This window comes from Vulpes vulpes, chromosome 15 (assembly GCF_048418805.1).
Source record: "Vulpes vulpes isolate BD-2025 chromosome 15, VulVul3, whole genome shotgun sequence".
NCBI classification, from domain to species: Eukaryota; Metazoa; Chordata; class Mammalia; order Carnivora; family Canidae; genus Vulpes; species Vulpes vulpes.
In genome coordinates this window covers 49,173,659-49,189,877 of record NC_132794.1, presented here as the reverse complement: position 1 = coordinate 49,189,877, position 16,219 = coordinate 49,173,659, and the positions used below count along the sequence as shown (strand labels likewise).

Sequence of the window (16,219 nt, the reverse complement as noted above, 5' to 3'; positions counted from 1 at the left end):
ATGTAGTTTGGAACTGATTTAGGGTTTCATGAGGATAGCCTATTTTGTAATATGAACTAAGTCATAGGTTTGCCTTTTGCCCATGTGGCCTCATTCTTTCCTAACCCACAGATAAATTTATTTGTTGAGCAAACCTTTACTGAGCATCTGTTTTGTGCTAGGCCTCAGGATAGAGCTTAGGAAATGAGAAGGGACCAGTTCTTGATGGCCCTATACTGCTGTGTTAATGTAGGTGAACTTCCATCTTGTGGGCTTTAAAGTATGAGAGACATGATGCAATTTATATTTTAGAAAAAGTCATTCTGGAGTTGATGAGATAGGAAAATACTGGTACTAGTAGAGGCAGGAAGATCATTTAGGAGGCTTTGTAGTAGAAGAAGACAAGAAAGGTTAGAGTACCCGCAAAAAAAAAAAAAAAAAAAAGAGAAAGGTTAGAGTAAGGATGAAGAGAGGAGAATGGATAAAAGATGTAAGAGGTAGAGTTGATCATTTTGGTTACTAATGAATTGTAGCACTGTATCCCAAGGTCATCAGGTCATTTTTTTTTTTTTTTTTTGAGAGTGTTGCAGTGGGTGGGGCAGGGGAAAAGAGGGAGAGAAAAAAATCTAAAGCTGGCTCAACGCCCAGCATGGAACCCAATATGGGACTCAGTCTTCTGACCCTGAGATCACAACCTGAACCATAATCAAAAGTTGGACGCCTAACCAGCTAAGCTACCCAGGCTCCCCATGGTCATCTTTCCACACAGTATGTTACAATGTTTACTGTGTTATACTGGATTATAGTATCATTCATATGTTTAATGAATACCTATCAATACTCTCCTTCCACATATGAGCTGGAACCACTACTTATAAGGAATACAGTAAAATATGTCATGGTTTCTGCCTTGAAGAAGCTTAAAAACAAGTTAGAAGAATCTAACATATAGATAATCAAGTGCCAAGTTATTTGGTTATCTTGATATGAATAGATCACAGAAGGGTAATTAGTGAAAGTTGTTGCATTTCATATGTGAAGTGTTAAAAGCTTACATTAGATTCTGTTAGGGCAACAGAAATGAAGAAGAAAGAATAAATTTAAAATAGTTTAAAGGATGAAACTTGATAATTACTTATTTCTTTTTTGGGAGAGTAATGGTATCAAAGGTAGATAGAAGTTAGGAGCAGGACTTTTGAGGCAGGATGAGGACAAGATATCAAATGGAAATGATCTTTAACTGGTTGACAGACCCCAGAGAAGATAGACCTTGAGACAGAGATTTGAGAATCTCAGCAGACATGGGAATTTTGAAGCCCTGTGGGGGCTGGGCCCTTTTTGGTTTGCCTGTACACCTAGAATGCAGTGCTTCTAAGGTCTCAGCAGAAAGCCAGAACTCCATCAGACTGTCCCCTCAGCACCTAAGATTGCTGGAGTCATTGCTTAGCCCTGGAGGCTCCCAGCTGCTGCTTTGTGCTTTGTTTCTGGGAGTTTCACTGCTTGCATGCACTTGAAGTTCTTATTTATTTATTTATTTATTTATTTATTTATTTATTATTATTTTTTTTAATGTAATCTCTACACCCAGTGCAGGGCTTGAATTCAATTCAAGAGTAGCATGCTCCACCTAGTAAGCCAGCCAGCCAGTCAGCTCCCCCTCCGCCCCAACCACCACTTCCTTTTTAGAAGTATTGGGGAGGTGGGAGACTTTATGAGCAAGATTGGTGTGGGGATGGGGGAACCAAGTCTAAGATGTGAGATAAAAGAATGTTTAGGGATTCAGGATGTGACCATGCCACTCTGACTGATATAAAAGGCTTCTCTAATTCACAAAATGATGACATGAGAGATGACAGAGAACGAGAAATCAGAAGAACTTGAGAATAACAGAAAGGTGGTAAATGAGAAACTCTTGCCAAAGTAAGTAAGTAATTCTTAGTGGAAAAATTTGGAAACCATGGCAAATTGATTGCACAAATTTTGGATGACAAAAGAAAAAAAAACAGGGTAGGAGTTTCTGAGTTTATGGCATGGAAAATGTACTAGAATATGAAAAAAAAGTTAATCATTATCATTAACTTAAGGGAAGTGGGAGAAGGCTGAAAAAGAGAATAAAGTGCTAATTATGATCAGATAGTGTAGGTTGAAGTTAGAAATGTGTTTCTTCGTGAAAAAGTTTGCCATATACCCCCAACTGGAATTGGGGTGGAGGGAGTCATGGACACCAAGTGAGTTGGAATGGGAATGGTGGAGATTGGAAAGTTAAAGATAGAGATGTAGTGTGAAAACTTAAGCACAGGTAATAGAATTTAAGAATTTGTAGCAAAGTAGTGATTGGGCTTAGTTGATTTTTGACATTTACCAGCTAAGTTGCTTTTACTTCATCTAACAGTGGCTTGTTTTTCAGAACAATAAACGACTTGAAGTTTTTGAATGCCACGGCCCTCGGGCTGTCAGCTGTCTTGCCACAGCTCAGGAAGGTGCCCGAAAGCTGCTTGTTGTTGGGTCTTATGACTGTACCATTAGTGTACGTGATGCACGGAATGGACTCCTCCTCAGAACTCTGGAGGGCCACAGCAAAACCATTCTTTGCATGAAGGCAAGTAGAGTGCCAGAGAAGAAGAGTTGGTTGTCTGGCACAAAAGGATTTGAATGATATTTCCCTTGTTATCTAATGCCTTATTTAGAACACATCATCTTGAAAAGAACAAGGAAATTACAGTGCTTTCCTTTCTTTTTTTTTTTTTTTTTAAGATTTTATTTATTTATTCATGAGAGACAGAGAGAGAGAGAGGCAGAGACACAGGCAGAGGGAGAAGCAGGCTCCATACAGGGAGCCTGACATGGGACTCGATCCTGGGTCTCCAGGATCAGGCTCTGGACTGACGGCAGCTCTAAACTGCTGAGCCACCTGGGCTGGCCCTATAGTGCTTTTCTTTAGGCTTAAGTCACCAAGGGAAGTACTGTGGGTTTGGGTTTTTTTTTTTTTTTTAAGATTTTATTTATTTATTAGAGAGTGCAAGCATGAGTGGGGGTGGGGAGGGGCAGAGAGAGAAGCAGACTTCCCACTGAGCAGGGAGCCGGGTGTGGGACTTGATCCCAAGACCCCAAGATCATGACCTGAGCAGAAGGCAGACACTTAACCAATTGAGCCACCCAGGAACCCTGGGATGTACTGTATTTTATTAACAGAGAAACCGGTATATTTTATTATAGGATATAGATTTAAAGTCCTTCTAGTCTATTTCACAATCATTCTGAAGAGGTAACATACCCAATAATACATTGTCCTGGTGGTAGGACAGAAATTTTCACTTTAGAAAATTTGTCTGAGGAACTTACTATTTTATCCCTAGTTCATGCTCATCTCAAAGTAGGTTAGAAATTAGAAATCAACAATGTGCTTTGCAGGCTACAGAGAAAACTCAGAACCTTATATGGAATCTAACTCTGTAAACTATCTTCTTTAAGGTGGTGAATGACCTTGTGTTCAGTGGCTCCAGTGATCAGTCGGTCCATGCTCATAACATTCATGTAAGTTGTGTTGTTATAAAGAAATCTTCAGTGGAAGCTTAAAGGATTCCTCAGATCTCTTGCAGTTTGAATAAGACCCTTTTTCCAGTGAAAAGCTTAATAATAATTCCTACTCACATAAGCTCTTAGAAGATAGTGAGCACTCTAGAAATTCTGACCTCATCAGAATTTTTAATGGGGGACATATGCGAACTTTAGGTAAGGTTTAGTTTGTCTCATTTGAACTTGAGATACACTGAGCATCTGAGACTCACTAAGGAAGTGGATATGTTACATAGTTTAAAATAGAACAAATAAAAACAGCTGAGATATTCTGCTCCAGTCATAAGAGGCAGCTCTGTGAAGCTCAGTGCCTAGACTATAAACCTGGGGATAATGCAGCCTCAGGAACTTGTCCAGATGCAGTGAAATGATAAAAGTAGAAATACTTCAAAACCTATATATATATAGAGTTGTGGGCCTTCGCTTTCTATGATACCAGGTTCTCTCCATCAGAATACATTTCATATATAATACACATATTGTAATAAATGCTTGTTTGAGTACTTCAGCTGTTAAAATTAGTTCAGTTATGTGCAAATAGCTTCAGAGTTAGGGCTTTGGGATAATGGAATCATAAATCTCAAAAGGAATCTGGAAAGTCAATCTAGTGACTTGTCTCTCTTCTGGTGCAGACTGGTGAGCTTGTGCGGATCTATAAAGGTCACAATCATGCAGTGACTGTGGTGAATATCCTAGGAAAAGTGATGGTGACTGCTTGCCTGGATAAATTTGTTCGTGTCTATGAATTACAGGTAGAATTTAGATCCACTGTTTTGCTTGAATGATTTGGGGAGAAGGTCTATTTGAGTTTGGTGTTGAATTTTTTTTTTTTTTTTTAATATAGTAAGGCTGGGGTGGGGCCCAGAAATCTGCATTTTTCAAGCCCTTTAGACAATTTGAAGCAGATGATCCATGGACTACACTTTCAGAAACATGGCTCTGAGATAAGTGGTCAGGTTCACAGAGGTCAATACCAAAATGGTTTCCAGATAGCAACTGTAGTCTCCAAAGCCTGTCTAGTTCTCCTTGTGTGCAATTTCAGGTTTGAGACTTTGACACTACACAGAAATTAGTTTTCTCATTTCCAATTACCAGCTCCTCCCTTGAGGACTTTATTAGATTGTCATTAGATTGTTTCTGTAAAAATGCCAGTGGTACTTCAGCATAATGTCTCAGGTATAGTTTTAAACCTGCCAGAGGCCTCCAGGGATTATGCTTATTAAAAACACATGTTATAAATAACCTGAATTTTCTTTTTATTCCCCTCCACTTAAGTCCCATGATCGACTGCAAGTTTATGGAGGACACAAAGACATGATTATGTGTATGACCATCCATAAAAGTATGGTGAGTGTTATTAGCCATGTCACAGTAGTGCTTCTGAATATGTTTACTAAAAACTACAAACTGATAATAATGTTCCTATTTATCACTTCCAAGGATGACATGTTTCTGATATGCCTCATTATTGAATGCTTTTCTGTCTTTTGGCGTAGTATCGGGAAGTAACCCAGTGAGATTGTTGAATATTCTCTTTGCTATTAATAGCTAAAATAATTACAATAAAAATCTGATACTTTAATGGTTTTAAAGATAAAATAAGTTTAAGATGTTTCCCACCCAAAATTGAGTGGTGCTTTTTCCAGAGACATTATGATCTGAACAGAACATTAGAATAGAGTCAAGGAGATTTGGCCAGTATGATATAATAAAGCAGACCTAAAAGTAAAAGCTAATTCACTTAACCTTGCTAAGCCTCCATTTATTTTATTTTTATATTACGTGGTTGAACCAGTATGGATGTTTTTTAGACTCTCAGCAGTAGAACCCTTTGTTCCAGTGAAACAGAGATGGCTAATATGTAATTCGCAATGCAGCATACAGTGCTCAGTAGTCAAGTACACAAGATACAGTGCAGGTGGGTGCTTTTGAGTCCTGCTGCTTCTGCTCTCAGCCGGTGTCTCAGGAGTGGCTCTCTGTGGAGCATAGCTTCAAAGTATCTACACTAGAAGATACTTACCGATTGTAGCATTGAGGGCTGGCTTTGGTTTAGGTTTGTTTTCTTACAGCAGGCACAAGGAGCTTTTGAGATGTATTTTGAGGATGTTAGTAGTTGTTTTTTTGTGTGTTGTTTTGGTCTCATACAAGAAACCTCTTTTTCCAGATTTATACTGGCTGTTATGATGGCAGTATTCAAGCTGTGAGGCTGAATCTGATGCAGAATTACCGTTGCTGGGTAAGGAGTGAAACTGTTCTTATAACCAGACCTAGATGTTGCTTAACTCTAGGCTAATTTACAGATCTTCATTACCATCAATTAAGCATTTTTATATTTGAGCATCTACTTCGTGCCTCCCGCTATAGGACGAGGAAGCTTATTTTTATTGTTTTAAAAGATTATTTATTTGAGAGAGAACATGAGCAGGAGAGGGAGAAAAAAATCTCAAGCAGACTCTAAGCTGAGCATGGAGCCAAATTGGGGCTTGATCTCATAACCCTGAGATCACAACCTGAGTTGAAACCAAAAGTCTGACACTTAACTGACTGCACTACCCAGGTGCCTCAAGAAGCTTATTTTTAAAAACTTTGTATAAAATGCTTTCATACTTTGTTCATGGGTAGTCAGTCTATTTTAAGATGAGATATGAGATATGTTTACATAATCATCTACTCAGAGGTTATCTCTGTGGTGGTTTTTGTTTGTTTTATTATAAATCTGTCATGCATACAAAAATAGCAACAGTATGGAAGTACACTTGACCCTGGAACAGTGTAGGGGGTTAGGGACACCAAACCCTGTGCAGCCGAAAATCCACATAGAACAAGATTTTAACTCTCCAAAACCTTGCCTATTAATAGCCTACTGTTGAGCAGAAGCCTTACTGACAACATAAACAGTCAGTTAACATGTATTTTGTATATTTATTATTTATTATATGCTGTATCCTCACAATATAGTAACCTAGAGAAAAGAAAATGTTGCCAAAATCTAAGAAGGGGCTCCTGACTGGCTCAGTTGGTAGAACATGATCCCCAGGGTCATGAGTTCAAGTCCCATGATGGGCATAGAGATTATTTAAATAAGTAAGTAAAATAAAATCATTAGGAAATGAAAATACATATACAGTACTATACTATGTTTATTGAGAAAAGTTCATGTATGAGTGGACCTGTGCATTTGAAACTATATTGTTCAAGGGTCAACAGTATAGGAAATAAAAAGTGGAAGTTTATTTTGGGGACTGCCCACTATCTTATATTCATTCATTGGGGAACATATTAATAGTTTGATTTTTGTCCTTCTTGGATTTTGAGGAACAGGCAAAGAAAAATTTGTGTTCTTAAAGTTTTAAACTTCTGTTGGCTAGGGCTAAATTGCATGGTTTTTATTTTGGAGTGGGAGCTCCACGCTTTTATACTCCTTATAGGCCTTAAGTTGTTTCACCAGTTCTAATACTAGTGGTGATCAAAGAAAAGTTTCTGGCCCCCCTACCCTGGTTCCCCTAACCTCTTGTTTTGCAGAAATGATGGAATGGAATGATAACACTCTCCATTTTTAGATTTGATCTTAGACTTGTCCACAGCCTGGTTACTTTGGAGCTTTTACACATTACTGTGTTTGCTTTTTGGTTTTTCTCAGTGTAGGACACAAAATACAGTACAACAGGATCCAAAATACAAATAGAGTTACAAATAGAGGGTTAATTTATCTAGAGAAAAGGGAGAAAATACCATCTGGTATTAAAGCTAGAGGGGATGGGATAGTGCTGACAAGAAAAACACAAATTTGCATTGTTTTATAGAAATGAACCTGTTAGAATTTTAAGATTTAAGACAAGCAAGCCTGGAGGGAAAAAACCAAGACCAAGAGTTTTTATGTTTCTGACTAATGAGTGAAATTGAGAATTGAGCCATGTTTTTGGTAAAGTAAAAATTTAAAAAAAGAGGGCCACCTAGGTAGCTCAATTGGTTAAGTATCCGACTCTTGGTTTTGGCTCAGGTCATGATCACAGGGTCGTAAGATTTGAGTCTAATGTTGGGCTCCGTGCTTAGTGGGGAGTCTGCATGAGATTCTTTCTCTCTCCTTTTCTGCCTCCCTGCTCTAACTAACTAAATTCTTTATATATATATATTTTAAAGACTTTATTTATTTATTCACGAGAGAGAGGGAGAGAGAGAGGCAGAGACACAGGCAGAGGGAGAAGCAGGCTTCATGCCAGGAGCCTGACACGGGACTCGATCCTGGGACTCCAGGATCACACCCTGGGCCAAAGGCAGGCACCAAACCACTGAGCCACCCAGGGATCCCCAATTATTTTTTTTTCTTTTTTCTTTTTTTAAGATTTTATTTATTTATTTATTCATGAGAGAGAGAGAGAGAGAGAGAAAGAGAGAAGGCAGAGACACAGGCAGAGGGAGAAGCAGGCTCCATGCAGGGAGCCTGACATGGGACTCCATCCCAGGTCTCCAGAATCAGGCCCTGGGCTGAAGGCGGCGCTAAACCGCTGAGCCACCCTGGCTGCCCATATAAATACATTCTTTTAAAAAAAAAAAAAAAGAAAGAAAGAAAAGAAAAATAAACAAAATTTTTACTGCAGTGATAAAGATTCTGAATAAAGTCAGGCTTATAAGGCAATGTAGTTTTCTTTGTCAGACATTTTTATTTTCAAGCTTCTGAGTCAGCAGTTCTCAGAATTGTGAAATACAGCCCTTTCAGTATTATAGAGAACTCTTAGTCCTTTTTTAAAAAAGATTTTATGTGGGATGCCTGGGTGGCTCAGTGGTTCAGTGTCTGCCTTTGGCTCAGGGTATGATCCCAGATTCCCGGGTTCAAGTCCCATGTCCAGCTCCTCTCATGGAGTCTGCTTCTCCTTTTCCTATGTCTCTGCATCTCTCTCTATGTTGTCTCTCATGAATAAATAAATAAAAATTTTTAAAAATAATAAATAAGATTTTATGTGTGTATGTATTTATTTATTTAGAGAGAAGCAGGGCAGGGGTAGAGAGAGACACACACACACACAATCTCAAGCAGACTCTGCTTCTGAGCACTGAGATTGATGTGAGTCTCAGTCTCACGGCCCTGAGATCAGGACCTGAGCCGAAATCAACACTCAGATGCTTAACCCACTGAGCCACCCAGGAGCCCTGCCTTTTTAACAAATGGACTAAGGAACTTATTTTAAGATGGCAAGATAAAAAATAATGTGGTTTATTTATTTTTTAAAAAAAGATTTTTATTTATTTATTCATGAGACACACAGACACAGGTAGAGGGAAAAGAAGGGTCCACACAGGGAGCCCAATGTGGGACTCAATTCCGGGTTCCTGAGATCACAACCTGAGCCAAAAGCAGACACCCAACCACTGAGCCACCCAGGCATCCTGATAAATGTGGTTTAAACTGAATTTTATAGTAACTTGTCTGTCAATATTTGCTAACCTTTTTCTCTTAACAATGTAGCTATCTTAGTACTTTGCCTTCTCAACAGAACACCATGTCAAGACTTTTCAGCCTTTTCAAGGCTCCTCAGAATATTAGTAATTAATGTGGTTGCCTCTGGCTTTGTTCTGTTTTCTAGCCAAGAATAAGGAATAAGGGGCTTACTTTTTGCTTCCTTAGTACTTACAGGATAGAAGTAAGGAGTGTTCTAATTGTAATTGCATGTTTCCACTACTCTTTTTAACTTACCCTTTATTGTCCTTCTACCCAGTGGCATGGTTGCTCTCTGATATTTGGCGTTGTAGATCATTTAAAACAACATTTGCTCACTGACCATACGAATCCAAACTTTCAAACTCTGAAATGCCGCTGGAAGAACTGTGACGCTTTCTTCACTGCTAGGAAAGGATCCAAACAGGTGTGTGAGTGGGACCTGAGGCCGCCCTGGGGTCATTCTACCGTTCAGAGCAGGCAGGCCTTTTTTGCCTTGTTAAAATGTTCAGAATTGCAATCAATTGGGAGAGTCTAGGGATTTTCCTTTTTATTATTATTCAGAGATTTGGGGAATAGCTTAATGAGGTTTCAGATGATGAATTAGGTAGTTTTTGAGAAAGAGCCTAATGAGAATGTTTTCAAATCTAGTAACTGAACCTACAGGTTTATTACAATGCTCGTGTGTAAGATAAGAACTCACCTTTAAGTGTATAGTTTTATATGAGTTAGCAAAGTGCTGGGTCCTGACTGCCTTCCATTATATAGATCTTAGAATGTGCCCTGAAGCTCCCCTTGGCTTTGCCTTTCTCTTAACTACCAACTTTTCTCTCATGGGCCCTTTTCCCTTTATTCCTAGGATGCTGCGGGACACATTGAACGACATGCTGAGGATGACAGCAAAATTGATTCATGAAGTTTTCTGCCTCCCATGTTGGGAAGTTATCACTTGAACTAATTTTACATCGGCCCCTCACAGAGGCCACAGTCCTCCCCTCCCCGAGAAGCAGGGAAGGGGAAAGTGGTTACTAGCCAGGCTTACCACTCACATAAGTCTGGGCAGCTCTATGGGATGATAAAGACACTTTAAGTTATTACTGGAGGTCTGTCAGATTTAAACAGATTTTAAGGAACCATACTTCTCTGGAACAGCATGGAATATAGTAATCTATGCTACTAGTATTCTCCAGATGTTTATTAAAGATACAGATCTTAATTGGCTACCCAGTTTGACCCTAATCATATGTATTTTTTATTGATTTCAGTTTGCGATTTTTAGTTTATGTTCTTATGATGGTTTAAACCCATAGTCCGACTTTTAAGTACCAGTTTGTGCAAACGCTAGATTTTTAGGATCACTTTTAATTTCTTTAGTTCTAATAACTGGGTACTTAAATTAGAAGCAGCTAGTTTCCTTTCTTAACAATTATGTGCAGTGTGTTTCACTATTCTCTTGCTTTGTAGATGGACAGAGGAGGCTTTAAATGCCAAAGGGACACACAGTAGATTTTTAACAGCTAAAGTGACTATTCTGCTGGTTATATTTTAGGAACTTGGCAAATCACATACGGACAAGTCCTCACAGACAGCACTTCCTGTTGAACGTCTGTGCCAGTTTTGATAGGAGTGCTCAGTTCAGGGCAGTACACAGACCTAACATCTACCTTGACATGTTGTTGTTAGGCCCAGGCAATCACAGCTGCATGTGTCGTCAGGCTGTTCAAACTGGAGTGTAGCGTTTATCTCTTCCTTTCCAGGTTCTGACTCTCCAGGCCTGCTGCAGGTGTGGAACCTCTTAGTTTGCTCCATTGCCAATCCCTCCCCTCCCACTCGCCATCAAATACTTCCCCTAGGCTCCCAGGGTGCTTTCCACCCACCTGCAGCACCCAAGTTGGGGTAGTTAGGATAAAGTATCTGCACACAGTCTTTAGGGGCTCAAGCGGGCTTCTTAGAGATTGATTTCTGAAACAGAAGTCTTACCTTCAGCTCCCCTCTAGCTGACAAAGAAGAGTGGAGTATGATGAAGGTAAAGACTCAGCTTGTCCATGGAGAGCGGCCAGATTAACAAAGCCTAGTGAGACTACTTTGTTTTTGGATTTTCTCTGGACTCTAGAGAGAAGCTGTAGAAGTGTTGCTTTCCAGCCTTTTATTTCTGGATTCTCAAAACTCTGAAAGATTTGTCAGAGAACTAGGAGAAGGGACAAGAGCCCTGTGCCACATTCAAGACTGGGGGATGTGATGTGTACATTTTCTAGGATTGCATAGCATGCAGGTTTATCTCCACCCCTGTAGTGCACACACATCTACTCACAAGTCTTCACTCAGGCTCAGGGCTGGGGGCTTTACCAGGGCTTCATGGATGGGTTTCAAGAGGGTATGAAGTTATATGCAAGACTAAGTATATGGGTTTCCCCACACACACCCGCCGCCCCACCCAGGAAAGGCTCCAGTGGTTCTTACTGGAGCCATAAACAAAGAGCTAATCTAGGAGCTACTACTAAATAATGAATAACCCCACAAACTATTTACTTCTATCCTTATGAACGGTAAAACTTTTTTTTTTTTTTACATTAATGATATTTGCATATTTGAGAGAGAACAGAGAAGATTCTCTTGCATAAAATGTATTTGTGCTGTTTCTGTCTGAGATTAAGAAGTTTTCTTACCTCTCCTCCCCATTTCTTGTAAGGATGACCAGAAAAGTCAGGCTGTTGTGTGGGTTTGGGAAGGGTGACTTCCCAGGAAAGCCTATTGTAATTTATTACTAAACGTGGCTTTTTATTTGGGGCTATAGTGAAGCTGCATTTCTATGTTGACTGGGCAGTGTACTAAGAAAGACTTGCATGCTCTGTTGCATAGGTGCCCTTCTGTCCTGCCTGAGGGCATTTCTGAAAAGATGAGAATGGTGGAGCCTTTGTACAGCCTTATGTGAGGTATTGGGCAATCGTGGGGAACCTTTGAAGGTATGAACAGATTGTTAGAATCAGTAACAACCGATTCGAGTTTAATTTTGGTAGAATTGTGCACAGTGTGTCTGCCTTTGTGTGTGCAGGTGTGCATGTTCCTTGTATGTGTGTATGCGCGTGGGCACCTATATTTGTAATACTTTTCCTCATTTCACAAACATTTTCTTTGAAGCCGTGGTAATAACGTCTTTAAGAATGGTAAAATTCTTTTAACCCCAGGTTAGTGTGTTATCCTAAATGCATTGTCCAGCCCTCGATTTAGAAATAAAGGCACCATAAGCATCTTGGCTGCTTATGGTTGTGTTACTGCTTTTTAGAGTCTTGAAAGTTATGCAGAACTTTGGCTATGTTTTGTCTTTTACAATGTTTTAACTGATTCTGTCCCTCCATCTTCCTTTAGAGAAGAGTTATGGCTGAGGTTTTTGTGTTGACGTGTATTTAGTACTTAATGAAGGGAGGAAAGTGTTACATGACCTGACAAAACCCAACTCATTTCTTATAAGGAGTTGGAAGCCATTTTTAGAATGTTATCCTTAATCACCTGTGCCTACTTCTAATGGCTAGAAGCCAAGAAAACCATAGTATTAGTCCTGTTGTGTGCATATGCTAGTGTTTGAATGGCAGTTTACAACAATGTATCAGTCACTTCAAGTTTTATCCTAAAGTTTTTAATCAGGTTCAGACTGTTTTGACACACTCCTCTATTGAGTTATAAAGCAGTTAAACACATAAGAGCAAAGAATGATCTTGACCTGATGTTACTTGAATTTGAGGGAACGCCATTGTTACTACACTCCTGCTTTTGTGGGGGAAAATATATTCCTGCCCTAGAAGTTAGCAGTCGAGTGTTTAGCTCCTGACCTACCTATAATTTATAGGCAATATCATTGCTCTTTAAGTGATGATTTGCCTAACAAAGGGGCTTTTTTGTTTTGGTTTTGGGGTAGATTATACAGTAGACAACTTTAGTGACTAGGTATGTGGATGATATGGTGGGAGTAGGTGTACAACACTTAGTGGAATGGTATGGTCTATTTTATGGAAGAAAATTCATTGGAGGGGAGATCAAAGTATATCATGAAGTAGGATTTAAACAACACATACCCCCTGGTTTACGCAAATAGCCGCCATTTGTATTCGCTGACTTACAAATTTTGTTTCTGCTACCAAAAGGAGAGCTCCTAGACCTGTTATGGAGGCCATGCCTGCCATATTGGTAAAACTATGATTTCATCCCTACCCCAAATCATCACAATCTTTAGGATTTCAGAGAAACTGTCTAATGGATTAGGATAGAAGCTATGATTGTAGGTGACTTGGGCAATACTGAGTTCCATGTGCAAGTGGATGTGAAATCCTGGTGTAAACCAAACATTATACTTATTAGACAGTAACCTCTACCCTCACCTCCAGCTCCCAAGTATATGGCCCTGCTGGGTCATATGGCAACTGAAGTTTCCTAGATTCACTTTACATTCAAGGTCGTAGCCCAGTTGAATTGGTGGGGGAGGAAGTCAAGGAGGAAAGGCTATTGAAGATCCTTCTCCTGCTTGAGAGAAATATATGTCCTAGAGCTGCTCCAGTACCCTTGGTATATGAATTTTTTTTTATATATTGAATATGGATTAGAAGAATGAAATCAGATGACATTTGACTGCAAAAAATGTTTATAGCTTAGCCTTCTTACATTTTGGTATAAAGCTGTGAACTTCATAACTTTGTAAAAGCAAGATATAAAGCAAATACAAGAGGAAAATAAAGTACTTTTACTAATTGTTTACTTTTGCTACCTTATCTGCATATTAATAGCCAGTTCTTTTTTTTTTTTCCATGTTGGTATAGACAGCAAGAAGGAAATTGGATGGAAAACATAAAACAGTTATAGATATACGACAGACCATGGTCCAGATAAGTTTGGCAAACAGCTACATTTAAGAATTTGTCCAAGGTCATAAAACAGGTCATGTAGTTAGTGGAGGAGCTAGGATTAAAACTACATCTTTAGGATTCAAGATGGCTGTGTAGGAAGACCCTGAATTCCCCTCTTCCCACAGATAACAAATTTACAGTTATATAAGGAATAATTTTCCTCCAAAAAGAACTAGATTAACAGAACCTCCACAACAAAAGATAAGAGATGCATTGAGACAGGTGGGAGAGGCAGAGACTCAATCTTTCTCTGGACCCTACAATGACCCACTAGCAGGAAGGATCCCAAAAATACAGAGCTTTTCCTCGAAGAGTGAAGGGACTGTGCCCCACTTCAGGCATCCAGACCCTTGTATCTGGCACCAGAAACATAAGCTCCCAAAACACCTGGTTTTGAAAGCCAACAGGAATTAAGTCCAGGGGAACCATAGAACTTTTTTCTTAGAGAACAAAGAACTTTCTCTTAAAGGACTCACACACCCATGCACTCATCCTGAAATCCACTGCAAAAATAATTTGAAAAGTGCCTAGATTGTAACCAATGGAAAGACCCATTTGCTAATCCTAAAGTGGCTGCAGGCAAGAACCCACAGTGATTTTCTCTTAGATGGAAGTACTGGCTGATGCCATTTTTGCAATCTCATTTTGACTAGGTGGTAACAGAGCTGGTAGGCACCATGTTTGGTGCCCTCTCTCTAGCCTGCTAGTGCTGGTGAGCATGTTCCTTGTCCCACTGAACCTGTGTAAACAGTTGCACCATTACTGGGCCAAGTAAGTACATCACATCTGGGGCTAGGCATGTTCCATGCTCACCTTCTCTGTGCAGCAGCTATGCCACAACCAGATGGACTCAGTAGATATATACTGAGAACACTCCATTCAAGCAGCAAAATAAACATTCTTCTCAAGTATACATGGAATGTTAGGTGGGCAGTAAAACGAATTTCAATAAATTCAATATTGAAGTCATATCAAGCATCTTCAACAACAATTGTATGCTAGAACTAGAAACTAGAAATCAGTTTTAGTAAGAAAACTGGAAAAACCACACAAATATGGAGATTAAGCAACATGCCACTTAAAGCTCAGTAAGTCATTGAAGAAATCAAAGGAGATACCAAAAAAAAAAAAAAAAAAAAACCCAACCTAGAGACAAATGAGAACAGAAATAATCTCAAGTAGTCTAATGGTTATAGCTAAAATAACAACAACAAAAAGAAAAAACAGGTGCCTGGGTGTCTCAGTTGGTTAAGCATCCGACTCTAGATTTCAGCTCGGGTCATGATCTCAGGGTTGTGAGATTGAGCCCTGATTGGGCTCCGTGCTGGATGTGGATACTGCTTAAGATTCCCTCTCTCCTTCTCTCTACCTCCTTCCCCCCACTCATGCATGCTCTTTCTCTCTCAAAAAAAAAAAAAAGAAAAAGAAAAAAAAAGGAAGCCTAAAGTAAATAGAAGAATGGAAACATATATAAAAAATAGAGACTACAAAGACAGTAGAAAGATAAATGACTAAGAGCTGCTTCTTTGATAAGATAAAACCGACAAACCTTTAGCTAGAGTTACCAAGAAAAAAAAAACTCAAAATCAGATTTGAAAGAGGATACATTACAACTGATAGCACAGAAATACAAAGAATCATTAGAGACCACTATGAACAATTTATACACCAACAAATTTGACAACCTGGAAAAGATGGATATATTCCTAGAAACGTGCTGAATCAATAGGAAATAGAAAAATCTGAACAGACTGATTGCTAGTAAGGAAACTGAATCGGTAATCAAGAACCTCTCAACAAACAAAAATCCAGGACGAGATAGCTTCACTGGTAAGTTCTACTGAACATTCAAAGAAGAATTAATACCAATTCTTCTCATATTCCTCCAAAAAAAAACCAAAAAAACAAAAACAAAAACAGAAGAGGGAACATTCCCAAACCCATTTTATGAGGCCATCATTATCCTAATACCAAACCAGACAAGAATTACTAGAAAATTACAAGCCAATATACCTGATGATTATACATTCAAAAATCTTCAACAAAATATTAGCAAATCAAATGTGTTTATTAAAAAGGTTATAACCCTAAAAATAAAAAAATAAAAAGGTTATAACCCATAATCAAATGGGATTTATTCCAGTGATACAAGGATGGTTCAAAACCTGTAAGTCCATATAATTCACATTAACAAAAAAGGATAAAAACATGATCATCTCAATAAATGGAGAAAAAGCCTTTGACATAATTCACTGGCCATTTATGGTAACTCAAAGGTGGTGGGTATAGAGGGAACATACATCAACATAATAAAGGCCGTATATGACAAGGCCAC

General features: G+C 38.9%; 1 protein-coding gene across 5 annotated transcripts in view; it reads left to right on the top strand.

The window, feature by feature from the left end:
- ZNF106 (zinc finger protein 106) overlaps nt 1-13,733 on the top strand; it is a 64,673-nt gene extending 50,940 nt beyond the window's left edge. For all 5 annotated transcript variants that reach the window (XM_072738366.1, XM_025998549.2, XM_072738367.1 and 2 more), the window contains 7 exons: nt 2,387-2,578; nt 3,451-3,513; nt 4,188-4,307; nt 4,831-4,902; nt 5,720-5,791; nt 9,270-9,416; nt 9,849-13,733. In XM_072738366.1, coding sequence (XP_072594467.1) covers nt 2,387-2,578; nt 3,451-3,513; nt 4,188-4,307; nt 4,831-4,902; nt 5,720-5,791; nt 9,270-9,416; nt 9,849-9,905 — 723 coding nt within the window. In that variant the 3' untranslated portion in view covers nt 9,906-13,733. The remainder of the gene's footprint in view (nt 1-2,386; nt 2,579-3,450; nt 3,514-4,187; nt 4,308-4,830; nt 4,903-5,719; nt 5,792-9,269; nt 9,417-9,848) is intronic.
- The last annotated feature ends 2,486 nt before the right edge of the window (nt 13,734-16,219 follow it).